Here is a 24,557-nt window from a genome sequence, read left to right on the forward strand (position 1 = left end):
CGCCGCCGGCGCCTGAAGTTTCTGCCGGCGCCCACCGTCAGGGCGGGGGACACGAGCCGTCTTTCAGAGAAGCAACTCTCTTGGCCCGTCGGAGGGGAACATTGAAGGGGCGCCTGGAGCAGGAGGGAACGGGGGTCCCCGAGGCGAGGAGGGGGCCGCGATTCTGATGAGCCCTCGTCCCGGGACAGCAGTCACACGACCGCCTGTTTGCGCTGTTCGACGGGGGGGGGGGCAAGGCGCCCCTTGCCTCGGCAGCGCCCCCTTCCCTTCCCTTCCCGAACCCGTCCAACAAGTCAGGCGGGGCGCCGAGGAGGAGGAGCTTGCAGAGCGGAGGTCTCCGCGAGGGGCGCTCCGTCGAGCCAATCTTCCCGGTCCGCTGCCGACCGAGTCTCCTCCTGCTCTGGGCTCTGCCGGGGTCCCTGTGAGGCGCTAAAGCCTGGCTGCGGGGACTCCGGGGTTTCTGCACCCCTCCCTCGGCCGCCGTTGAGCCCTTCGATCCCCGTCGGCGTCGCTCCCACCCGCACCTTCTCGCCGCCACCCGCACCCCGCTACCGTTCCGACGGGTGTCCCGTTGGGCCATGGCTGCGCCCGGCGCCGGCAAGTTCCAGTTCGCCATCGACCGCGGCGGCACCTTCACGGACGTCTTCGCCCGCTGCCCCGGAGGGAAGGCGCGCGTGCTGAAGCTGCTCTCGGAGGACCCGGCCAACTACCGCGACGCCCCCACCGAGGGCATCCGGCGCGTCCTGGAGGAGGTGAGGCGGCCGCGCAGGGCGAAGGGCCGGGAAAGCCCTCGGGGCGCGGGGCAAAGAGCCGCCCTGGCGCCTGGCAAGGACGCGCCTCCCTCCGGGTTGCCTCTGCCAAGAAAGCGGCAGCAGGAGGAAAGGATTCTGGCCGGGAGGAAGCAGGAGCTCCTGCAAGCAGCCGCCGAAGCCTTATGCAAGGAGAGGCGGCCCTTGAGAGGCCCCCAGCCTTACTGTGAGGCTAGTTGAAGCCCCCCAGCCCCAGGCAAAAGGGAGGGGCTTGGCAGAGGGTGACAAGGACGCCCAGCAGCTCTTCCAGCAGTTGGGGTGCCATCCCAGAAAAGGTCCTGCTCCCTGCCCACCTGAGGGCACCCGGAGGAAGCCCCTGAAGACCATCTCAGCTGCTGGACGGGGGTCTTAAAGAGGGGTTTTAAAGGCAACCCTTGGATGGAGCTGGAGAATGGGGCCACGTGCATGCCCCCTGTTCGGTCTCTGCTGCCATCTCGGGGGGGGGGGGCTGGGAGTGTCCCTTGCCAGGCACCCTGGAGAGCCACCTGCTGCCAGTCAGTGTAAGGCATTGGTGTCCCAGCTGTGTGTTCCCTGTGTGGGGAGTCAGAGCCATGGGTCTGGACAGCAGCACCCTGGTGGCAGAGCTTTGTGGGCGGGTGGGTGTCCTCCCCTGGTTGCTATGGTCCTCTTGGGGGGCTGGGGCGCTTGCTGCGCTGCCCTGGGGCTGGAGGGGGCTGCTTCTTTGCTTCGGAGAGCAGGAGTGTCCCTTAGGAGCTTCGTCCAAAAGATAGAATCATAGAATCATAGAGTTGGAAGAGACCCCAAGGGCCACCCAGTTCAACCCCCTGCCAAGCAGGAAACACCATCAAAGCATTCCTGACAGATGGCTGTCAAGCCTCCGCTTAAAGACCTCCAAAGAAGGAGACTCCACCACATTCCTTGGCAGCAAATTCCACTGCCGAACAGCTCTCACTGTCAGGAAGTTCTTCCTCATGTTTAGGTGGAATCTTCTTTCTTGTAGTTTGAATCCACTGCCCTGTGTCCGCTTCTCCGGAGCAGCAGAAAACAACCTTTCACCCTCCTCTATATGACATCCTTTGATATCTTTGAACATGGCTATCATATCACCCCTTAACCTTCTCTTCTCCGGGCTAAACATACCCAGCTCCCTAAGCCGTTCCTCATAAGGCATCGTTTCCAGGCCTGGGACCATTTTGGTTGCCCTCCTCTGGAAATGTTCCAGCTTGTCAGTATCCTTCTTGAACTGTGGTGCCCAGACAGGAGCACCTTCCAAATCATTATGCGCAAGGGAGCTTTTCCTGTCCTCTTGTCCTGTGTGTGTGTGTGTGTGCGCGCGCATGTGTGTTCAGCCTGGCAGGCCATGACGGATGCATTGTTTCCCCCCAGGAATGCGGCGTCCCCTTCCCCAAAGACCAGCCCCTGGACACCTCGCGCATTGAGTGGATCCGCATGGGCACCACGGTGGCCACCAACGCTCTCCTGGAGCGCAAGGGGGAGCGCCTGGCGCTGCTCATCACCAAGGGCTTCAGGGACCTGCTGCACATCGGCAACCAGGCGCGGCCGCACATCTTTGACCTGGTCAGTGCCGGGACCCTCCCCCTCCCCCTCCCGTCTCCCTCTCCTTCCTCTGTGCCCAACGGGAGAGGTGGCTTGCACTCCAGCCGGTGCCAGCCTGTGGCACCTTCCTGGGCTGCCTGGAGGGGTGGGCGGGTGCTGTGCCACTCTCGGGATTGGCTGGCAGCGCCGGAGCGTTCCTGCTGGCTGGGCTTGGAGGGGGTGTGTGGGAACAGCCTAGAGGTCCCTCTGCAGAGCTGACTGGGCAGCCAGCCAACTGGGAAGGGGGGGGGCTTTGCTCCTGGTTTCCCTGGAGGCTGGAGAAGGTGCTTTCCCGGCAGGCGGGGGGGGGAGGCAGCAGTGGCTGCCATGTGCTGGTGCCCCCACCCCTGGGTGCCTTGAGCATCTCCCTCCCTTCCTGCCACCCCAATCCCTGCTGCCTTCCCTCCCTGGCCGGCAAGTTCTGCTTGATTCTCGGTGGAGCAGAACATTTTTCACAGCTAGGCTTGCCCTCAAATGCCCTAAATTCTTCTTGTGCCCCGTTGGGGGGGGGGCAGGAAACAGGATAGAATCATAGAATTGCAGAGTTGGAAGGGACCCCCAAGGGTCATCTAGTCCAATCCCCTGCGATGCAGGAAGATTCTCTGACGGACGGCCATAGCCATAGGGGGAGGGCCATAGTTCAGTAGCAGAGCATCTGCCCTGCATTGATCCCTGGCATCTCCAGGTGGGGGCGGGAGAGACCTCTGGAGAGGGGCTGCCGGCCAGAGTAGGCAACACTGAACTAGATGGGCCAACAGCCTGACCGAGTTTCCTCAGAGGGTGAGCCTGCCAGCGCATGAAAGCTCTGCTCAAAGATCTGCTCTGGCTGCTGATTTGCTCCTGAGTCAAGTTCAAGGTTTCACTTTTAATTTACGAGGCCATTCTGCGCTTGGGGCCAGCCTGCTTGGGGGGCTGCCTTGCCCACCTGGCAGCTTTGCCCTGGGGAACCAGGCCTCCTGCCAACACCACCCAATGTGGCTCCAGGCAGGAGGCTGAGCAGGAACATGTTGCAGGGAGCAGCGGCATCCGTCTGTGGCACCAAACCCAACCCGTTTATGATGGTGGAGTCGTCGCCGCCCCCCCCCCCGCCAGCAGATGGGGCCCCTTCTGAATCTGCATTTCTGTAGTTCTATGAAAGGGATGCAGATCCCTCTCCCGGCCTGCGAGTGAGGATGTCCGTCCCCTGATCTGCCTGTGACCCACCCCCTCCTTCTCCCCAGGCAGTTTCCATGCCAGATCTGCTGTACGAGGCCGTGCTGGAGGTGGACGAACGCCTGGTCCTCCATCGCGAGGGATGCCAGCTCTACGGCTCAGCCCCCAAAGTCACAGGTGGGAGCTCCCACCCGGGCAGGGGCACTGCTGCCTCCCTCTGCCCCCGAGGGCTGGCTCTGGCTCTGTGGGGCTCTGTGAGGATGATGCAGGGAGGATCTCACAGATGGGGGTTCACCTGGTGGTTCTCTTCGTCTCCCCCCCCCCCAGGTTTGACAGGGGAGTCCCTTGTGGTGCACCGGCCGTTGGACCTGGACGCCCTGCGAGGGCAGCTGGAGGGGTTGTTGGCGCAGGGCATCCGCAGCCTGGCAGTGATCCTTCTGCACTCCTACATGTGAGTTCTGCTCCTGAGGGGGGAGGAAGTCTTGCGCTGTGGGTTGAGGGTGTGGGGCTGCCCCCAGGCATGGAGGGGAGGGCAGTGTGCTGTTGCTCACCTGAGCCTGGGGGCAACCTATAATAATAATTCCCCAGCCACTCTGCACGGCTCCCAACAGATTAAAAACAGAATAAAACATCAGACATTAAAAACTTCCCTAAACAGGGCTGCCTTCAGGTGTCTTCTAAAAGTCAGAGAGTTGTTTATTTCCTTGACATCTGATGGGAGGGCTTTCCACAGGGCAGGCACCACCACCAGGAAGGCCCTCTGCCTGGATCCCTGTAACCTCAATTCTCACAGGGAGGGAATCCACAGAAGGCCCTTGGCGCTGGACCTCAGTGTCTGGACCGAGTGATGGGGGTGGAGACGCTCCTTCAGGTCTACTGGGCCAAGGACATTTAGGGCTTTCAAGGTCAGCACCAACACTTGTGCTCAGAAACGTATGGGGAGCCAATGTGGGTTTTTCAGGACCGGTGTTATATGGTCTCGGCAGCCGCTCCCAGTCCCCAGTCTAGCTGCCGCATTCTGGATTAGTTGTCGTTTGCAGGTGACCTTCAGAGGTAGCCCCACGTAGAGCGCATTGCAGTAGTCCAAGCAGGAGATAACCAGAGCATGCACCACTCTGGCGAGTCAGTCTGCAGGCAGGGAGGGTCTCATCCTGCGTACCAGACGGAGCTGGGAGACAGCTGCCCTGGACACAGCCTAGATCCTCCCCAACCCACACCCAGTCCTTTGCCAGCAGAAACCGGCAGGCAAGCCAGCCATGCATCCTCAGCGGAAAAGGGAGTGGTGGTGTGGAACTGCAGAGCTGGAAGGGATCCCAAGGATCACCCGACCCCCTGCAAGGCAGGAATCTTTTACGTGGGGCTCAAACCCATAACCCTGAGATTAAGAGTCTTGTGCTGAGCTGTGTTTACATTGGCAAAGAGCGGGAAAGCTGAATGTTGGAAGGTTCAGGGCAGAGAAAAGAGCGCAAACTCTGGAACTTGGTCCCGCGGGAGGGATGACCTCCACCCTGGGCGGGTTGAGAGGAGGATGAGCCAGATCCATGGAGGAGGAGGAGGCTTTGCAGAGCTCCCAGCCGGGATGGTTCTGGTCTGCCTCTGGTCGGAGGCTGCCACACTTCTGAATCCCAGTTTCTGCAAACCAAGGAGCAGAGAGTTGCTCTTGGGCTCGGATCCTGCTTGCTGGTTTCCCTGGTGGGGCATCTGGTTGGCCACTGGGAGAGGAGGAGGAGGCTGGGCTGGATGGGCCCCCTCTGGCCTGATCCGGACCAGAGCCCCCAAGCCAGCTAGGCAGCTTCAGAAGAAGAGCAGGGCCCGCTCCGTCACAAATGCGTTGGTGCCCAGGGTGGAGGGTGAGCAGCGCTGAGCATCTGTGCCTCCCGCAGGTGGCCGGAGCACGAGCGGCAGGTGGGGCGCCTGGCGAAGGAGCTGGGCTTCCAGCAGGTCTCCCTCTCCTCCCAGGTGATGCCCATGGTGCGGGCAGTGCCCCGGGGCTACACGGCCTGCGCAGACGCCTACCTCACGCCCTGCATCCACCGCTACCTGAGCAGCTTCCGGGACGGCTTCACTCAGCAGCTCCAGGTGGGAAACGGGGAAGGAGTTGTCCGGGGAGACCTGGGTTCGAGTCCCGCCTCTGGCAGGCTCCCTCCCTCCCTCTCTCTCTCTGGTCTCCTTGGGGGCATCGCAGCAGAGGGGCTGAGGGGGACACCCTGCAAGGGCACCACCAGACGGGAGCTTGAGCTCAGACCCCCATCGGCCTGGCCTCTCTCCGCAGGGTGTGCCGGTCCTGTTCATGCGCTCTGACGGGGGCCTGACCCCCATGGAGGCCTTCAGCGGCTCCCGCGCCATCCTCTCCGGCCCAGCAGGGGGCGTTGTGGGCTATGCCGCCACCACCTACCGCCTGGCAGACGGACAGCCCGTCATTGGCTTTGACATGGGAGGTAAGGGGGACCGTGGGGCGAGGGGAGGACATCCTATATTGCAGTCTTTTCTGTGAGACCTGAGACCTCCAGGTATAGGGTGGTACTGTATATAAATTCAATAAATAAATAAAATACAAAATAGTGTGTGTGGGGGGCTGTTCTGGCGGGTCCCTCACCTGGGGTCTCTCGCCCAGGCACCTCCACCGACGTGAGCCGCTACGCCGGGGAGTACGAGCACGTCTTTGAGGCCATGACGGCCGGGGTCAGCATCCAGGCCCCGCAGCTGGACATCAACACCGTGGCGGCCGGAGGGGGCTCACGGCTCTTCTTCAGGTCGGGCTCACGGCCCCCCACCCCGGGATCTGTGGGGTGCTGGCCCCTCTTCTGGCTGCTGGGAGGGCCTCCTGGCACTCTGCCTATCCAGTTGCCTCCGTCCTGTCTTTCATCGATGGGGTGGGCGTCCTTGTGCCCCCGCAGCCCCCGCCTCCTTTGAGGGCCACTTCCTCGGGTCCCACGCCCTGCCTCACTTGTTCCTGCTGCCGGGCTTTCTCTCCCGCTGTCCCTGCCTTGAGTTCAGGGCTTCGGGTTAAACTGTGGAACTCCCTGCCACAGGAGGCCAGGAAGGCTACCAACCAGGATGAAAGCGGATTGGACAATTTCATGGAAGAGGAAGAGGAGGGGGCCACAGATAGCTCCTTGGCTCCAATCCTGCTTGCAGGTTTCCCCTTGGGGTGACGGTGAGAGCAGGCTGCTGGACTGGATGGGCCCCTTTGGCCTGATCCAGCAGGCTCTTCTCCCCTTCTGGCCTGGGCTGCTTCTCTCTTGCCGGCAGCTCCTTGCGCCCCCACCCCCTGTTTGCCATAGTGGTCAGTTCATCTCCTCAATCTTTTCCTTTTTCCTCCCCTTCAGGTCCGGGCTCTTTGTCGTCGGCCCGGAGTCTGCCGGGGCGCATCCTGGCCCCGCTTGCTACCGGAAGGGTGAGGTGGCCGCGTGGGGCAAGGGGTGGTGGTGGCGGGGGGGGGGGAACGGGGTGCTGGCGGTGGGTGCCTGACTGCGCCTCTCCCTCTGTGCCCCACAGGGGGTCCCCTGACGGTGACGGATGCCAACCTGTGCCTGGGCCGCCTCCTGCCCAGCTACTTCCCCCACATCTTTGGACCCACAGAGAACCTTCCCCTCTCGCCGGAGGCCACCCTGCAGGCCTTTGAGGAGCTGGCCGCCAGGGTCAACGCCTTCCGGGGGGCCGGCCCCCAACTCAGCGTCGAGGAAGTGGCCATGGGCTTCATCCGCGTGGCCAACGAGGCCATGTGCAGACCCATCCGCGCCCTGACGCAGGTAAGGCCTTGCGCCCAGACTCCTGGCTCCCGCTCTTGTCCTCCTCTGCACCAGGGGTAAAGATGGGCTTTCTCCTGACCGGCTCAGGGAGCCCCTGAAGGGGGAGCAGAGGGGCCCCAGAGGCCGGGGGGAAGGCGGGAGAGCAGGCCACTTGCGGATCGGAGCAGCAGCCTTGGCCAGCTTCCAGGGAAGGAAGGTTCAGTGGTTTCAGACGCAGCTCCTTAAGGATGGCTGATATCCCCTAGTAAGGAGGGTGGGGGGAGACCCGGGGGTGGGCAGAGTCTGATTTTTAATATTCGGTTGGAAGCTGCCCAGAGTGGCTGGAGAAACCCAACCAGATGGGCAGGGTATAAATAATAATAATATATTATTATTATTATTATTATTATTATTATTATTATTATTATTATTATTTCAAGAGGCCAGTCCCTTGATATAATAATAATAATAATAATAATAATAATAATAATAATATATCAAGACCCTTAATCTCAGGGTCGTGGGTTTGAGCCCCATGTTGGGCACTGCACTGCAGGGGGTTGGACTAGATGGCTCTTGGTGTCCCAGCCAACTCTGCAGCTCTCGGATTCAAATGCTGCTTGTGGGGTTTGGCTGGGGAGGCGCCTCTGAGCTGCTTCTCTCTGGGGCTGCAACCTTCTTGGCTGCAAGGGGGAAGGGAGGGCAGGGGCTGCCATGGGGGGCTCTGAGGGAGGGAGGAGGGGGTGAGCCACGGGGCCAGGCCCTTTGGGGGGAGCAATCCGACACACAAACAGCATCAGCCTCATAGAATCACAGAATTGTAAAGTTGGAAGGGACCCTCAGGGCTCATCTAGTCCTGCAATGCAGGAATTGCCGCAAAAGAATCTGATTCAATTTCTGCTTAAAAACCTCCAACGAAGGAGGAGCCCATCACCGTCCAAAGGAGTCCTTTACTACCAGAAATCTCTCCCTGACATTTAGTCGGAATCTCCTTCCTTGTCACTTGAAGGCATGGGTTCGAGTCCTACCCTCCAGTAGATAACCGGCTTGCCGCACCTTCCATGGGACAGCCCTTGAGATATTTGAAGAAGGGGGTCAGAGCTTCCCTTTCCCAAATCCTGCTGCACGGGACCCTTTCCCTGGGCCCCCTGTGGGAGGTGGGGTGTGGGGAGAGTGCCATCTCTCTCTCTCTGGGCTCCAACTCTGTCCTTCCTCTGTCCTGCCAGGCTCGGGGCCACGACACGTCCCGCCACACCCTGGCCTGTTTTGGGGGAGCTGGGGGGCAGCACGCCTGTGCCATCGCCCGGGCCTTGGGCATGAGCAAGGTCTTCATCCACAAGTAGGTGCCCCGGGGAGGGAGGGGAGGGGGGTCTCCAGCCCCAGGGCCCCTCGCCTGACCTGGCAAAGGAAGACCCACCCTCCGCTCCCTCGCTCCCTTCCTCCTCCCGGCAGGCACAGCGGGATCCTGTCCGCCTTTGGCCTGGCGCTGGCGGACGTGGTGCACGAGACGCAGCAGCCCTGCTCCCTGGCCTACGGCCCCGAGGCTTACGCCCAGCTGGACGAGAGAGTCGCCGCCCTGGAGGCCAAGTGCGTGCAGGCTCTGGAGGCCCAGGGCTTCGCCAGGTGAGCGCCGCCCCTGCAGGGCGGGACAGGCGGCTGGGGGGAGAAGGCCGGGGAAGGCCCTGCAGGCTGCTGTGGGAAGGCAGAGTCCTGGGCGCTGCATGTGGGTGGGTGGGGGAGCTGGGCAAAACAGCCCCCAGCCGCTTGCTGACTGCCCTCCCCTTGCCTTCCCCCCCTCCCCAGATCCCAGATCAGCACGGAGCCCTTCCTGCACCTTCGCTACGAGCGCACGGACTGTGCCCTCATGTGCTCTGCCAAGGGCTACCCGGCCACCGCCCAGTCCTGCCGCAGCGGGGACTTTGGCGCTGCCTTTGCCACCAGGTCAGTGGAGGCGCCCGGCTGCCCCTTTTCTGCATGGGGGGCCGGGAGATGCAGGCGTTTGGATGCTTTGCAGTGGCCCCCCTGAGCCTACGCTTGGCCCCCTCAGGTACCAGCAGGAGTTTGGCTTCACCATCCCCGGCCGAGCCGTCCTGGTGGACGACGTGCGCGTGAGGGGCACGGCCAGCTCCGGGCTGGGCCAGGAAGAGCCGGTGCCGGCCAGCGAGCAGCCCCCCCGCCGGGAAAGGGTGAGGACCCCCCTGCGCCTCTTCCCCAGCTCCTGCCCCATCCTGGCCCTCTCCTCTTCCATGCACTTGTGCAATCCTCCTGGAAGCCATCCCAGTTGGGGGCCGTCCCTGCCTCCTGTGGGAGAGGGTTCCACAGTTTAACTCTGCGCTGTGGCTCCTCCCCTCCCGTCAGCCCCAGCATCAGCTGGCCCAGGGGCTGATGGGAGCTGGAGTCCAAAGCATCCGGGGGGGGCACTGAGTTGGGGGAGGGAGCTGGGTGTTCAGGTGCTTTTGAACCTGCAGTCTGATCAGCGCCCCCCCCCCCCGATTTCAAATGCTCTCTTTTGTCGGAAGGGGACACTTTTATTTTCAAGGTGACGCATTTCCTGATACAATATATATCCCAGCGGACCATCATAGAGCTGTGGGGCAGGAAAAGGGGGAGTGCAAGGCGCCGTTTCTCTGGCAGTTGAAGGTCTTGGAGACACGGGTGACCTTTTTGCAATACAGACGGCAAAAGTCGAACAGAATCCGTTCCGGAAGTCTGTTCGACCTCCGGAAAGTTAGGAAACCAAGGTGCGGCTTCCGATAGGTTCCTGATTGCACAGGTGCGCCGGAAACAATAGCGGTGGCCGCGGAGGATGTTCGGTTTCCCAAAAAACATTCTGGAACACTCACTTCCAGTTTCCGATGGTTTGGGAGCTGGAACATTCGACTCCCAAGGTGTTCGGGAGCCGAGGTACGACTGTATCCAATTGTTTGCAAACACAAAAGGGGGAGCAAGCAGGGACCCCTAGAGCCTGTGCTGGGGCTTTTGGAGAGGGGCCTGCTCCCCCAGACAGGCTGGCTGTGCTGGGAGCCAGCTGCTCTCTCTGGGTGGGTCAGAAACAGAAAAGGAATGTTTTCTGCCACCCCCCCCCCCACACACTCTTGGCTTCGGGAAAGCAGCTTAAATTCCTAGGCTTCCTTACCCCTCGTTTCCATGGCTGAAAGTTGCTTTTCGGAGTGCAGCTCACTCTGGGACCCGGGGTGGAGGGAGGGGGGCAATAAATTAGCACAATAGAGTTGCAGAGTTGGGACGGATCCTGAGGGTCCTCTGTCCAACCCCCTGCAATGCAGGAAGCTCAACTACAACAGTTAAACCAACAGTCATTTGATTTTAACCATCCAGCCCCACTGTCTGCCCCCCAGGTGTCCCGCTGCTATTTTGAGGGCGGCTACCTGGACACCAGCGTCTACCTGCTGGAGGAGCTCACCTGGGGCCACTCCATCCCTGGTCCCAGCATCATCATTGACAAGAACAGGTGAGGGGGGGCTTCATCCCTGCCCTGCGATGAGTCCAGCCTTTGGCCTGGCTGGCTGTGGGGCGCCCGGGGGGGGGCTGTTTCCATGGAGGGCAAAGAGGCGGCAGGGGTGGGGGGTTCGGGAAGAAGGAGCCGAGCTGCAACTTCTGTGCCCCCCGCCCAGCACCATCCTCGTGGAGCCTGCCTGCACGGCGTCTGTGACCCGACTCGGAGACATCTGCATCGCTGTGGGGTCCGGGGTGGAGCGCCCCGTTGGCCCCCAGATTGACCCCATCCAGCTCTCCATCTTCTCCCATCGCTTCATGAGCATTGCAGGTGAGTGGGGGGGCACAAGGGGGGGCTACAGAGGAGGTGGAGAGAGGATGATGATGATGATAATAATAATAAAAATAAAAATTATTATTTATACCCTGCCCATCTGGCTGGGTTTCCCCAGCCATTCTGGGTGGCTCCCATAAGAATATTAAAAACCCTGACCCCCCCCCCCAACAGAGCAGATGGGACGCATCCTGCAGCGCACGGCCATCTCCACCAACATCAAGGAGAGGCTGGATTTCTCCTGCGCCCTCTTTGGCCCCGATGGGGGGCTGGTCTCCAACGCGCCCCACATCCCTGTCCACTTGGGCGCCATGCAGGAGACGGTGCAGTTTCAGGTAGGCCTCACCCCCATTGCCCCCCCAAACTTCCACAATGTGACTCTGCGAAGCTGCGCCCAAACCAGGGAGGGGGCCAAGGTGACCGGCTCCCCACTTCCTACCCGTAACCCTATATGTATTTTCATATGGTCTTGAGTTGCCATGGGCTTTGGGCCCCAGTGCAGCCTCTCTTAGTCTTTATGTGTGTGTGTGTATAACACACACACACACACACTTTTCAAATATATACATTTCACTTATTTTACATTCATTTTGAAATTTTAATACTTGACTTCCTTCTCCCTCTTTCTGTGGTTCCTGAGATTTAATATGTTCTGCATATACAAATTAACTTGCTCATTTATTAATCTTCTTTTTATATATATATTCTTATATAGCTGCAGATTTTTACAATAATCCTGCCAGTGTTTTTATCTGTTTATAATTTATCTGTATATATTCAATAAACCATTTCCATTCTTTTATAAAATGTTTGTTATCTTGATTTCTTATTCTTCCGGTAAGTTTTGCCATTTCTGCATATTCCGTTCTTCCTTTGCTGGGACTCCATCTTCTTTCCGTTTTTCCAAGAATGGAAAATGGCATTCTCTCTCTTATTCCTTATCCCCTTTGAATCCCCCCGTTCCTCCAAGGAGCACAGTGTGGAGCAGCTGGTTCCCCAAGGCCACCCTGTGAGCTTCACAACGGCTGGGTGAGGATTCGAACCCAGTCCCTAGCCCAGCACCCTGACCACTAGGCCACACTGCCTGGATGGAGCAGGTGAACTTTGCTGGCAGCCAGGCTCTGTCCAGAGTGCCAGAGCTCCCTCCTCCAGGTCAGCTGTCTTGGGGCTTCAGGACTGGGGGGCCGGAGGAACTGCCCCTGGGACCCCTCCTGACTCCAGGGGCTCCCTCCCCCTGGCCTTTCTCTTTCCTGCTGCCCTTCCAGATCCGGAACCTGGGCTCCGACCTCCATGAGGGGGACGTTCTCCTGAGCAACCACCCGTGCGCAGGGGGCAGCCACCTGCCGGACCTGACCGTCATCACCCCTGTGAGTTGGGGTCTCCCGGTGGGCAGGGGTCTTTGTCCCAGGGGTGCACCGGGGCTGGCATCTCTGCCCTGGGAGACCGACAGCCGTGCCTGGGTGTGGGGCTTGGGCCCCTTCAGGACTGGGGAGGGTTGGGGTGCCCTTGGAGCTGGGGGGGGTGGCAGTCCCAGGAGCTCCCCCCATTGCCCTGTGGGCCTGGCTCCTGCCATCCCTGCCCCCGGCCCTGGCTTATGCCCGCTCTCCGTGGACCTTGCCTGCTCCGTTCTCCTGCCCCCTTGCAGGTCTTCTGGCCAGGAGAGGCCCGGCCGGTGTTCTTTGTGGCCAGCCGGGGGCACCATGCGGACATTGGGGGCATCACGCCGGGCTCCATGCCCCCCCACTCCCGCTCCCTCCAGGAGGAGGGGGCCGTCTTCATTTCCTTCAAGCTGGTCAAGGACGGTGTCTTCCAGGAGGAGGGTATGTGGAGGAGCCAAGGAGGGAGAGAATTAAGGGGTCTCTGTGCCCACCGGTGGCCTTTGGCCTTCCCTGCCCTGCCAGCTTTGCTGGGGGGCTCACCTGCCTCCCCCTGCTCCCCCCGCAGCCGTCACGGAGGCCCTGATGGCTCCCGCCCGCTTCCCCGGCAGCAGCGGCACACGCAACCTGCAGGACAACCTCTCTGACCTTCGCGCTCAGGTGGCAGCCAATCAGAAGGGGATCCAGCTGGTGAACGAGCTGATTGGTCAGTACGGCTTAGAAGTGGTGCAGGCCTACATGGCTCACATCCAGGTGAGCAGGAAGACCGCGGAGGGCGGGGGGGGGCTTTAAATCACCCCTTGAAAATGAGAAAGGCTTGTAGGAGTTGATAGCCTCCGATCGGTGTCGGAAGGGACCCCAAGGGTCATCCAGCCCAGCCCTCTGCTGAACAACCTCCTTCCGAGATTCTGCAGTGTGTTTTTGTATGGAGATATAATTGTAAAGTGGAGGTACGGAGCCAGCCTTTTCCTTTGCAGATCCAGGGCTGGAAGCGGCAGTTGCTGCCGCCCTGGGCCAGCCGGGGTCTGTCTCTCCCCCCCCCCCAAAAAATGGTCCTCCTCTGTAGATGTCTTGCATATTGGTCTGCACCCCAAACCTCCACCTTAGAATCCTATTAGAAGTCTGCAATAACACCCTCAAGGCCTTCCATAATCCATGGAGATAGATGTGTACAGTGGTACCCCGCTAGACGAATGCCTCGCAAGACGAAAAACTCGCTAGACGAAGGCATTCGTCTAGCGGAAGGCTGCCCCGCAAGACGAAAAAGTCTATGGGGCTGCCTCGCAAGACGAAAAATTTTCGTCTTTTTTTTTTTTCCGTTTTGCGGAGCGCGGCTGTCATTGCCGCTCCGCAAGACGAAAAACCCGCTAGACGAAAATTTTCGCAGAACGAATTATTTTCGTCTAGTGGGGCACCACTGTATATAATTTCACGTATTTCAACCCAAAACTTTCCAGAACAGCCCTCTGTATAAAATGGAAAGCAAGAGCAATGTTACAGATGCCACTAGATGGTGTCACAGGACACCCAAACGCCTCCCCAGTTCCGACGTGGGCACAGGTTGGGGAGCGTGGTTGGCGGGGGAGCCTGCTGGACTCGGGTGGGCAGGGGGAGAGAGACCTGCAGCCGAGGATGCCTGGAGCTCCTGTACCTAGGCCACCCCCCCAAGTGTCTGCTGTCCTTTGTCCCCCTCCCTCCCCGCAATGCCCCTGCCCTCCCCCTTCAGAGCAACGCAGAAGTGGCTGTGCAAGACATGCTGAAGGACTTTGCCGCCCGCCTGGGGGAGCCGGGGCGCCCCCTGCAGGTGGAGGCGGAGGACTTCATGGACGATGGCTCCCCCATTCACCTGAAGGTGACCGTGGATCCCCAGCAGGTGAGCACAGGTGGCTCGGGGGGTGCTGCGTCTCCTCACCTCCAGAAGGAGGTGGCCGAGTTGGGAAAGGGCAGCCAAAAGGATCAAGCAGGGGGTGGGTGGGTGGATGGATGGAAGAAAGGGGGCAGCCTTGGGGACCTTGCAGTTTAGAGAGAAGGGGAGAAACAGGAGGCAGGGAAAACGTTTGTCAAATGACGGAGAGAGGAAAGCTTTTCTCACTCTCTCGTAACGCTCAGACTTGTGCGCATCCCGGGCAGATGACTGTTGGGAAATTCAGGTAGCACAGAGTTCAGCTGTGGAACTCCCTGCCACAGGAGGCAGTGGGGCGGGTGGCTGGGACCCCTGCCTCTCCCCCGTTCCTTCCCCATCCTCCTCTCTTCTCCCCCCCCCCCAGGGCACGGCTGTCTTTGACTTCCAAGGATCCGGCCACGAGGTCTACGGCAACTGCAACGCCCCTCGAGCCATCACCCTCTCGGCCCTCATCTACTGCCTGCGCTGCATGGTGGGCCAGGAGATCCCCCTCAACCAGGTAGGGCGCGGGGAGGAGAGCGGCCCCTAGGGAGGCAGGCCAGGGGCCAGGGGGGGGGGTCCTGCCTCCCGCCAGCGGAAAGGAATGGGGAGGACCCCTGCCCTCAGAGGAGCCTTCCAGCCCCGGGACAGACAGGGATCCTGAGCCCCTTGGGGGGAGGCAGTGTGGCATAGTGGTCAGAGGGCTGGACTAGGGCCAACGGGCAGGTGGTGAGGAGCTCCCCCTCCCTGCCCACTGGCCCTGCTGGCTGCTGGGAGTTGGAGTCCACCCCTGCCTGGGGCCCCCATAGTCCGTCCGTCCCCCGTCTCACTGGGGTTTGGTCCTTGCCATCCCTCCCTCCCTGCAGGGCTGCCTGGCCCCTGTGCAGATCCTCATCCCCCAAGGCTCCCTCCTGGACCCCTCCCCAGACGCAGCCGTGGTCGGGGGCAATGTGCTGACCTCGCAGAGGGTGGTGGACGTCATCTTCCGGGCCTTTGAGGCCTGCGCAGCTTCTCAGGTGAGGGGGGGGGGCTGAGCCAGGCTGGTCCTAAGAGGGCCAGGTGGGGGCTCACCGCCATGGGCTGGCCCAGTCTTCAGCCGGGAACCTGTGGCCTCTATGCCAATGGGGTCGGACTCTGTCTCCCAGCAGCTCCTGCAGCCAGCCTGGCTGATGGTCGGGGGGGGGGATCATAGAAGGGACCCCAAGGGTCATCCTGTCCAACCCCTGTCAGAGGCAGCAGGGAGTTGCAACAATGGGCTTTTCTCCCCCCCCCCCCCGAGCATGCAGCTGGGCTGGATGCCTCGAGACTTCTGGGGCCCTTCGCTCTGCAGGGCTCCTCCTGTTGTGGCTGGGGGAGGTTGGGGGGGTTGTTTCCTCACCCCGACGTGGCTCTGGGTGCAGGAATGGGTTGAGGCCGCCCCCAGCAGCGTCTCTTGGATTTGGTTTGCTTGATGGATTATTTTTCCAGGCCGCTTCCCATTGAAATGAACGCCACGGCGGCTTGCAAATAATTTAAAAATATATAGAACGTAATAGAACACCACACAAACAACGTAAATCATACAGAATCATTAAGAAGTCATTGGCAAAACCATTGTTGAGAAAGCAACAACTGAAAAATAAACTAAACATCGCAGTTAAAGGAAAAGCCTCCACTTTCTTCACCTTCCCTGCCCCACATGAAGGGGTCCTTGCCCTGCCTGCTCCCCAGAGCCTCCCCCCAGCTGATGTGGGTGGGGAGGGGGAGGCCGAGGGGGGCTCCCGTTACCCATCATCCCCTGGGAGGAGGCTGCCGGGGGCCTTGGCCCCTCGGAGGCTGGGGGGCGGCTTCCTCACGGCCCCTCCCTCCCTCCCCCCCCCAGGGCTGCATGAACAACGTCACCTTTGGCAACGAGAGCATCGGCTACTACGAGACGGTGGCTGGCGGGTGTGGGGCAGGGCCCCACTGGCACGGCCGCAGTGGGGTGCACAGTCACATGACCAACACCCGCATCACGGACCCCGAGATCTTGGAGAAGCGGTGGGTGCTTTCTAGGAGGGTGGGGGCCTCCAGGGACCCAGGGAGGGGGGGACCAGGGTGGGCTCCCTCTCCTTTTCCAAGCATCTAGCTGAGCCCCCTGGGAGGAGACGGGGCTGGGCCTTGTGCGACTCACTCTGGGATGACCTGCAGTGCGGAATCATAGAACTGCAGAGTTGGAAGGGACCCCCAAGGGTCCTCTAGTCTGACCCCCTGCAATGCAAGAGCCACAGCAAAGACCTGGGCTGTTGCTGTGCCCCTTTTGGGGTCCCGTTAGACAACCCCAATCCCACAGGTTGAGTCTGAGTGGCTCCGCAGCCGCTTTCACCAACCAGGCCCCCTCCATAAGTTTTTGGGCTTCAATTCCTGTGAGCTGTGGGAATTATAGTTCGAAACCTTTGTAGGGTGCGGTGTGTGTCCCTCTCCGCCCCGGTCTCTGCAGGCCCTCACCCGTTTTTTTGGGGGGGGGAGATTTTGTGGTATTTCCTGAATGACCTCCACCTCCCCACCGCTTTCCCTCCCTCCCGTAAGGTATCCAGTGATCCTGAGGTGTTTTGAGCTGGCCCCAGGCACCGGGGGGGCCGGGCGCTTCCGAGGTGGGGACGGGGTGCGTCGGGAACTGCAGTTCCGGGAGGAGATGGTGCTGTCGGTGCTGAGCGAGAGGCGGGCCTTCCGCCCCTACGGCCTGCAAGGTGAGGGGGCTCCCATCGCCCGCCCCCTCCCACTTCGCAAGAGGCTGGCTGCACACCTTTGTGGGTGGGGGGCAGAGAGGGGTACTTTGTGGGTATGGGGACCCTTGAAGGCTGGGAGGGGGAGTCTTGGCTGAATCTGGGGGGAGGGTTGTGCCATGGGCAGAGAGCAGAGGCACCATCCCGCCCCAACTCTCCCTGCCCTCTCAGTTTGGCTCTTTGGGAGCCCCCCCCCCCCGACTGTAATGACTTTATTCCCCCACACCATTGATTCCAGGGGGTGAGTCTGGCTCCCCAGGCCTCAACCTGCTGATTCGACAGGATGGCCACACCATCAACCTGGGAGGCAAGACGTCTGTGAAAGTGGGGCCAGGGGTAAGGATCCGGTCCATGCATGCACCCCGCCCCCCGCTCCTGGCTCTGGACCCCCAGACCCATCTCTTTTTTCTTGTCTGCCTTCCCCCTGCTTCTCCACTGTTGCCCTCCAAGGGGACTTTGACCCTTGCACGGAGCTCCTGTTCCCCACCCCAAACATCTCCCTTCTCCTTCCCTTCAGGACGTCTTCCGCCTGCAGACCCCGGGTGGAGGGGGCTTCGGAGCACCTGCGGCGCCCGTGGGATCCCCCAAAGGGCAGGGGGCGCCCCCCAGAGGCTGGCCCTTCCTGGAGCGAGGGAGCCTCTATGACTACCGCCTGGCCCAGGAGAGAGCGTGATGGGTCCCCCCCTCCTCCTCCTCCTCCCACCGCCACCAGTCCCCCCTTCCTCACCAGTGGGTCTGCAGGGGGGCAGTCTCTTGTCAGCCGTGGGGCAAAAGTGGGAGTTGAAAGGGGCCCTCCATGGGGAGCAGATGTTGCCTGCAAACGGTATTCAGCACTCGTCCTGCTCAGGGTAGACCCAGTGAACTGAATGAGCCTAGGTTAGCCATGCCATGCGCTTCAGAGGGGCTGCTTCAAGTGTTGGAAGCCCCCCACTCCCCGTGTGAGGGGAGAATAGCTGCACCTGCCGCTCCCCTTCTTCCCACCAGGGGGCAGCAGGGCCTGAGGTTTGCTGCTGGGCGCCTTGGGCTGGGATGAAGGGGGGAAGAACGCTGCAGTTCCCCCCCCCCCCCAAATTCCTCTCTTCCGGCTTTGGAAAGAGGTGGTCTGGGGGGTTCTGGCTGGGCTGGGCTTGCTCACTGCTCGGCCTTTCCTCCTCCAGCCTCGCTGGCTGCTTTGAGCAGCTGCACCAGGAGGGCCAGCCCCACTTTGTCTGGGGGTCCCAGCAATCTTTCCCTGGCCAAGGCCTTTATATGCCCTCTAGGCTTCTTGGAGACCCTCCACTCTCTACCTGGTCCCCAGCCGGGCTCCTCTCTCACCCCCCCCCCCGCCCCTGAAACCACTCCAGTGGCCCCCCCCCCAAGGCCTCGGGGCAGAGTGGGCAGATGGCCCTGGTCCTGCAGTTGGAGCCCCTTGGATCTCCCCTGGGATGCCTTCTCCTCTCCTCTCCCTGGGAAGGAGGGTTTTCTGGCTGGGATGATTCCGAGCTTCGCTTCCAAGTTTGTGGGCTGAATAAAGCTGCGACCAGCAAGTTCCCCTGTTCGTGTCGTTTTTGCAGCTGGGGCAGACCAATTGTTGGGTTGTGGGGGGGTTGCTGCAGAAGGATCCTCAGCCTCTTCCCACGTGTTGTGCTGGGAGGGTCTTTGGTTCCTGCTCTTGACACCCCCAGATGGGTGCCAGGCTCTTCCAGGGGCTTCACCCTTGGAAGGAGGGGAGTGGGTCAGGGCTAGCATTGCTCTCTCCATAAAAAGGGACCCGAATGGCCTGGAGCTGCCCTGCCTTCTGGCCTCAGGCCCAGCATGGAAGCAGCACCAGAGGAGGATCTGGGCCCCTTCTGCCCCAAACGGCTCTCCTTGTGGCCAGACTCCTGCAGGAAGAAGTCTTCCAATCTCCGCTCTTCCGATGAGCACTTTCCTCCCAGACAGAGAGGAGCTGGTTGCATCAGACAATCCGGTTGCACACCACCCCAAGTCTCCAGGCGATGAGAGATGCCAGGGGTTCCAGCTGCTTACAAAGGACTCAGCTTCATTGGAGGCCCACGGATATATGGTGTATTTACTCATCTACCCAGCCTGAGCCTGGTGACAGAGGGGCTCCCAGCATTAACACCCCAGTTGACCTTGCTTCTTCATGAGTCACTTGGATCTAGCACAGAGCCAACAGAGCTCAGGGTCTCCAGCTTCCAGCTCAGCGCTCTCTCTCACTTACTCTGGCTCTTGTTCTCCTACCTAGCAGCGAGGGGCAGGGGAGGAAAAGCCCACCCATTGGCCTGGAGGACCCCCCCTCACTTAGTGGAAGCTCTTGCATCCCAGCTCATCCTTTTGTGCTGCTGCTGAGACTTACCTGGCCAGCTTACAATTTGAGGGTTTAGGGGTCCTGGTTGGAACTGAAGCTCCATCGGGAGCAGCTGCTGGATTGCTCCCTCATGGGGGCAACTCAAGACGTGTGTGTGTGTGTGTGTGTGTGTGTGTGTGTGTGTGTGTGTGGAGAGAGACTCACCTGGGGACTCTGGGGTCTCTGTGGCTTTCCTGCATGAGGCATCATCTGTGCTTTCGACCACCACGCTTGGAACTGACCACATTTATTTTGAAGGAGAAGCAGGGGCTCTCCAACAGTTTCCTGCTGAAAATGCAAAGCTCCCCAACCTTTCCAGACTCCCTTGTCTCCATAGACACATCCTCAAGGACATGCAGACTCCTTAAAACTGCGCCCCCCCAGGCTGTGGGCTGGATCTTAAGAGCAGCATCCGGAGCAGGCCTGTGCATGGCCCTCCCAGCCCCCCCACCACCACCCAGGGGTGGGGGCGGAGGAAGGGGTGTGGTGGGGGTGGACCGCCCCAGGTGTCTTTGCTGAGGGGGGTGATATTTGGCGTGCCGCCCACCCACAACTCCCAAGCCTACCCTAAGTCGTTGGGGGAGGGGGGAAGCGCCGCCACTTTGCCTTCGTTTTGACAGCTTGGGGGAGGCTTGGGAATCACAGGCGGGCCGTGCGCCAAATGTCCGCCATGGGCGGCTCGCTCCGCCCCCGACTGTAGGGCACGCACACCGCTCTGGGCACCTGAGCAGCTATCCCACACCCATCCTGGGCAGCGTGGGCATATGAATCAGGGGTGCTGATTCAGAGGCTGGAGGTGGCTGTGAGGCCGTCCAGTTCCTCTTGTTTGCATTCCCCGGCTGCCTTGGAAATGGGCCTCTCTTTACAAGGGGTGTTTACTTCAGACACTTGCACACGGGAGGAGATCTGTGTCCAGCAACCAGTCATTTCTCGGCATCCTTTGCCAGATGCTCACGTGCTCCTTTGTGAGGTTCAAAGGGGCTGTGGGGGAAGGCGGGGGGGCAGCATTCCTTCCTTGCAGGTGGGATTTGCAAGGGCAGTTTCTGAGCAGAGCGGCCCACTCCGGGGCTTTGCTTTCACGCCTGGCCAGCAAATCTTTGAAAAGTTAACTTTCAAAAGACATGTCCTTCCTTTCGCCTCTTTTCACCTTTGGATGTCTCTGCAGCATAACTTTTTGTTTTATTTTATTGTGTGACAACCACATTCTTGTTACCAAAACCTTGGTTGTGGATTTTATGTGTTACACCCCGCCCTTCACTCCAAGGTCCCAGGGCAGGTTATGTTACGGAAATTATGAGGGGGGGGTCACCCAAGCAAAGCCTCCTCCCGAGCAAACTCATTGGGGTATGGAGTGATGCCCTTAAGGGGACCCATCTCTCTGCCATGATCCAGTAGGCGAGAGACCACGTGCACAGGGAGATGCCTCAGAAAGTAATCTCTGGGTGCTTCAGGAAGTCACTGGGCTAATCTCCCTCAACTGGAATCCCATTGTTCTCTCCTAGATAAGTGCTCAAGGTATCCTTGCCAATACCTAACACCCATTCACATTTGCTCAGGGCTATCTTCCTGATACTGCTGTTTTCCCCATATGTTAATCTTGTTTTTCCTATATGTTAATCATGTATAACCCTTCCCTTTTGTGATGTAGTGATGATGTAGTAATGATGTTTCCAAACTGTATTCTGGGATATGATTGGAGTTTTTAAAAGTTCTTGTAACGCTGCTCTGGGTGTGCAGTTTTGACTGTAACCTATTGCGCAATAAACCCTGTCTTGTCCTTGCTCCAGTGGCTGGACGTCTTTTATTTAACTCCGCAGAAACCAGTGGGCCTATCCCTAAGGGCCAGGTGCCTGGGCAGTTCCACACCTGGGATTTTCCATTTACAGTTACAACTGTAAAATACAATATTAAGAAGAGTTTAGAACAAGATACAGTCACAAAAATAAGGTGTGTCCTAAAATGTACACCCCAACTGACAGAAAGCCACAGGAAAGGGCTGCATCTTCATCTTCCAGAAGCAGCCACACATGGCTGGGAATGCAGCACCAGACTGGAGCCTGTATGTTTCCAAGCACAATTCAAAGTGTTGGAGCTGACCTTTAAAGCCTTAAACAGCCTCGGTCCAGTATCCCTGAAGGAGCGTCTCCACCCCCATCGTCCAGACCGGACACTGAGGTCCAGCGCCGAGGGCCTTCTGGCAGTTCCCTCACTGTGAGAAGTGAGGTTACAGGGAACCAGGCAGAGGGCCTCCTCGGTAGTGGCACCTGCCCTGTGGAATGCCCTCCCATCAGATGACAAGGCAATAAGCAACTATTTTACTTTTAAAAGACAACTGAAGGCGGCCCTGTTTAGGGAAGTTTTTAATGCTTGATGTTGTATTGTTTTTAATACTTGGTTGAAAGCCGCCCAGAGTGGCTGGGGAAACCCAGCCAGATGGGTGGGGTATAAATAAATTATTATTATTATTATTATTATTATTATTATTATTATTATTATTATTACCTCAGATGGGAAGTTTATCGGTGGCTTGTCAGGATTTGCGTCCTGCCTGTCTATAGTGTGAAATGCAAGGTGACCTGTTCTATGATCGAGATAAAAATCTACCCGGAGAGAGAGGCGGGCTGAGAGGCTCTGCCATTTTTCTATGGGTCATTTCATGGGGCCTGGAGAGCACGAGGGCTGCCTCCCCAGGCTGCTTCCGGAGCCTGGCAGGCAGCGTGTGGGGAGGTAATGATGGGGTTTGCGAGGAGGCAGTCAGGTGGCTTTGTCATGGTGGCTGCAATGTGCTTCAACAGACTTCCTTCTGCGTTGGTGGGATAGTATGTCCTGCTGCTTGCCAAGAGCTCTGCTTGATCACGGATGCTGCTGCTGGAGGAGCGTGAGAAGAGTCTGCTGCAGCTGGATCAGGCCAGGGGGGACTCATCATAGCACAGCATCCTGTTCTCACATGCTCATGGAAAGCCTCGGAGCATGGCAGAGCTCTTCCCACCTGTGATTCAGAGCAACAGGCATTTGGACTAATAGGTCTTTCTCCTTTCCGTGGAAAAGAGGGCTCTTGGTGGCTGCCAGCTGGAAGGATCCTGCAAAGGACCTGCATTTCAGGGGCGCCTGATGGCAGCTCTTGAGCTGCAAGCCCTGGCTCTCTCCCTGCCTGCAAGCGTCAAGTCTCCGTGGTGCACCCGGCCGTGCAGAGGAGGCTGCGTTCCAGGCTTCCTGACAGGAATGAAGTCTGCCTGGACACGCTGACCTCTGCAGCCGACTGGGCCTTGACTATCTCGTTACTCGGTGATAAGGGAACAAGACGTGCCTCACTTCATTGGAACAGGTTCTGCAGCCTGGGGAGGAATTTGCATGGACTGTTGGATTCAGGTGTAGCCGTTTCATGAGCAGTTGCACATTGGCAAATTAATTTCCCGCTTTGCAAAAGTGAGAGCCTGACTTGGCCTTGCCTGGAGCGAGTCTATGAAGCTGGGAGGACCCTCACAATGCTCAGCAAGGGTGGTCACCTCCAGCCTCTCCTGTGGGCTCCTCAATCCTTTCCTTGCTTTGGGGAAGGGCCACCGCTCAGGGCGGGGCAGATGCTCTGCATGTGAAAGGTCACCCCCCAGGATTGCCAGGCAAGACCGGGGAGCACCTGAGAGCTACCAGCAGTCAGCAAAGACCAGCCTTCCTCCAGCTGAGGCTGCTGGAGTCCAGAACACCAAGCAGTGGTCTCAGGACCACCATTGCTCCACTAGTTTCATTCAGGTGGTCCATGGTATTTCTCTCATAATACTGTTTAAAGCAGTGGTTTAAAGCAGTATACTTGAAGGAGCATCTCCACCCCCATTATTCAGCCCAGACACTGAGGTCCACCTCCGAGGGTCTTCTGCTGGTTCCCTCACTGCAATAAGTGAAGTTACAGGGAACCAGGCAGAGGGCCTTCTCTCTAATGGCTCCCTCCCTGTGGAACACCCTCCCATCAAGGAGATAAAGAACTACATAACTGAAGGAATCCTTGTATCAGGAGGTTTTTCATGTTTGAGGTTTTACTATGTTTTTATATGTGCTGTAAGTCACCCAGAGTGGCTGGGGAAACCCAGCCAGATGGGTGTGGTATTAAGAATATGATGATGATGATGATGATGATGATGATGATTGGTTCCCAAAGTGGGTGGTAAAAAAATGGGATTGCCTATCAGACTTTGAAAAGCTGATGCCACTGGATCAACTTCATCAGTTTTCTTGAATTGATTAAACTAACTAGTTTTCATTTCATTTCGAATAAATGTGCGATTAGTTGTTACTGTTTTGAATTCTATTGTGTTACTATCTTCCTTAGTGGTCTGTGCAAACCCCTATTCTGAATACTGCTTTTTATAGGGTGCGTGGGCACTGGGGGTGAGCAAGGGAGCAATGGCCCCCTCCAAGTTTGGGAATCACTGGGTTGAAGTGCCTCGCATGTCACATTCCGATGGCCACAACAGGCAGACAAACCATTGTGTGGCTTGCCTGGACCCTCCGCAGTTTCCAAGTGGGAACTGGTGGCACAGGCCTCCCTGAGCTGGATGGGGCCCCTGCCCCTGGTTGAGGCCAAGGAGGCTCCCATGGGCATTGCCAACACCTAAATCAACTCCAATGAGGCAGGTTCACTCCTGCCTTTAGCCAGCGGCAGTGAAGGTGGCATCAGCCTCCAGGGCAAAGGTGTATCTAGAGCTGCAGATGCTTTGTCAGCAAGAAAGTTTGCAAAATCTCCGACGCACAATAAATCAACTGGGATGGGTGCACCCCAGAGGCAGAAACTTGCCCTGCAAGATGCCAGAGAGGAACTGCTTGGGTGGTCTAAGGTGAAGCACGCCAATAGGCATGGAGAACATAGGTGCCAACTCCCTGGGTGCCCAAGCACCCACAAAATTCCCCATGAAGGGGCCGGTCACCCACAAATTTCACAGCGTGGCACCCATGGCCCCAGGCAACCATGGTCACAGGACCAAGCTGGGACTCCTGGAGAAGAGGGCTATTGATGGCTGCCAGCCACAACGGGTCTGCCCTGCCCTCCACAGTTGGGAGTCAGCGATGCTGCTGGAAAACAATGGAGGGGAGAGTGCTGCTCTTGTGCTCGGATCCTGCCTGCTGGCTTCCCCTTGGGGCACCTGCTTGGCGACACTGAGAACAGGATGCCAGACTAGATGAGCCCTCCTTCGGCCTCAT

General features: G+C 59.0%; 1 protein-coding gene across 1 annotated transcript; it reads left to right on the forward strand.

The window, feature by feature from the left end:
- Positions 1-433: 433 nt before the first annotated feature.
- On the forward strand, positions 434-18,082 carry OPLAH (5-oxoprolinase, ATP-hydrolysing). The gene is made up of 26 exons (XM_033156059.1): positions 434-752; positions 2,157-2,348; positions 3,587-3,695; positions 3,846-3,969; positions 5,402-5,597; positions 5,791-5,956; positions 6,133-6,271; positions 6,848-6,915; positions 7,017-7,270; positions 8,476-8,588; positions 8,702-8,872; positions 9,053-9,190; positions 9,297-9,435; positions 10,606-10,718; positions 10,882-11,033; positions 11,211-11,371; positions 12,302-12,403; positions 12,682-12,856; positions 12,981-13,165; positions 14,139-14,285; positions 14,680-14,814; positions 15,161-15,310; positions 16,156-16,313; positions 16,842-17,002; positions 17,277-17,374; positions 17,556-18,082. Exons 1-26 carry the CDS (start codon positions 579-581, stop codon positions 17,709-17,711), a joined length of 3,876 nt encoding a protein of 1,291 aa, XP_033011950.1. The 5' UTR covers positions 434-578; the 3' UTR covers positions 17,712-18,082.
- The last annotated feature ends 6,475 nt before the right edge of the window (positions 18,083-24,557 follow it).

The sequence above is a fragment of the Lacerta agilis genome, chromosome 7 (genome assembly GCF_009819535.1).
Source record: "Lacerta agilis isolate rLacAgi1 chromosome 7, rLacAgi1.pri, whole genome shotgun sequence".
NCBI classification, from domain to species: Eukaryota; Metazoa; Chordata; class Lepidosauria; order Squamata; family Lacertidae; genus Lacerta; species Lacerta agilis.

Excerpts from the sequence above, each read along its gene's own strand:
- OPLAH (XM_033156059.1), top strand. The coding sequence starts at position 579 with ATGGCTGCGCCCGGCGCCGGCAAGTTCCAGTTCGCCATCGACCGCGGC. Across the intron at positions 3,970-5,401 it reads ATCCTTCTGCACTCCTACAT|GTGGCCGGAGCACGAGCGGC; the intron begins GTGAGTTCTGCT and ends TGCCTCCCGCAG. Across the intron at positions 16,314-16,841 it reads CCCGAGATCTTGGAGAAGCG|GTATCCAGTGATCCTGAGGT; the intron begins GTGGGTGCTTTC and ends CCCTCCCGTAAG.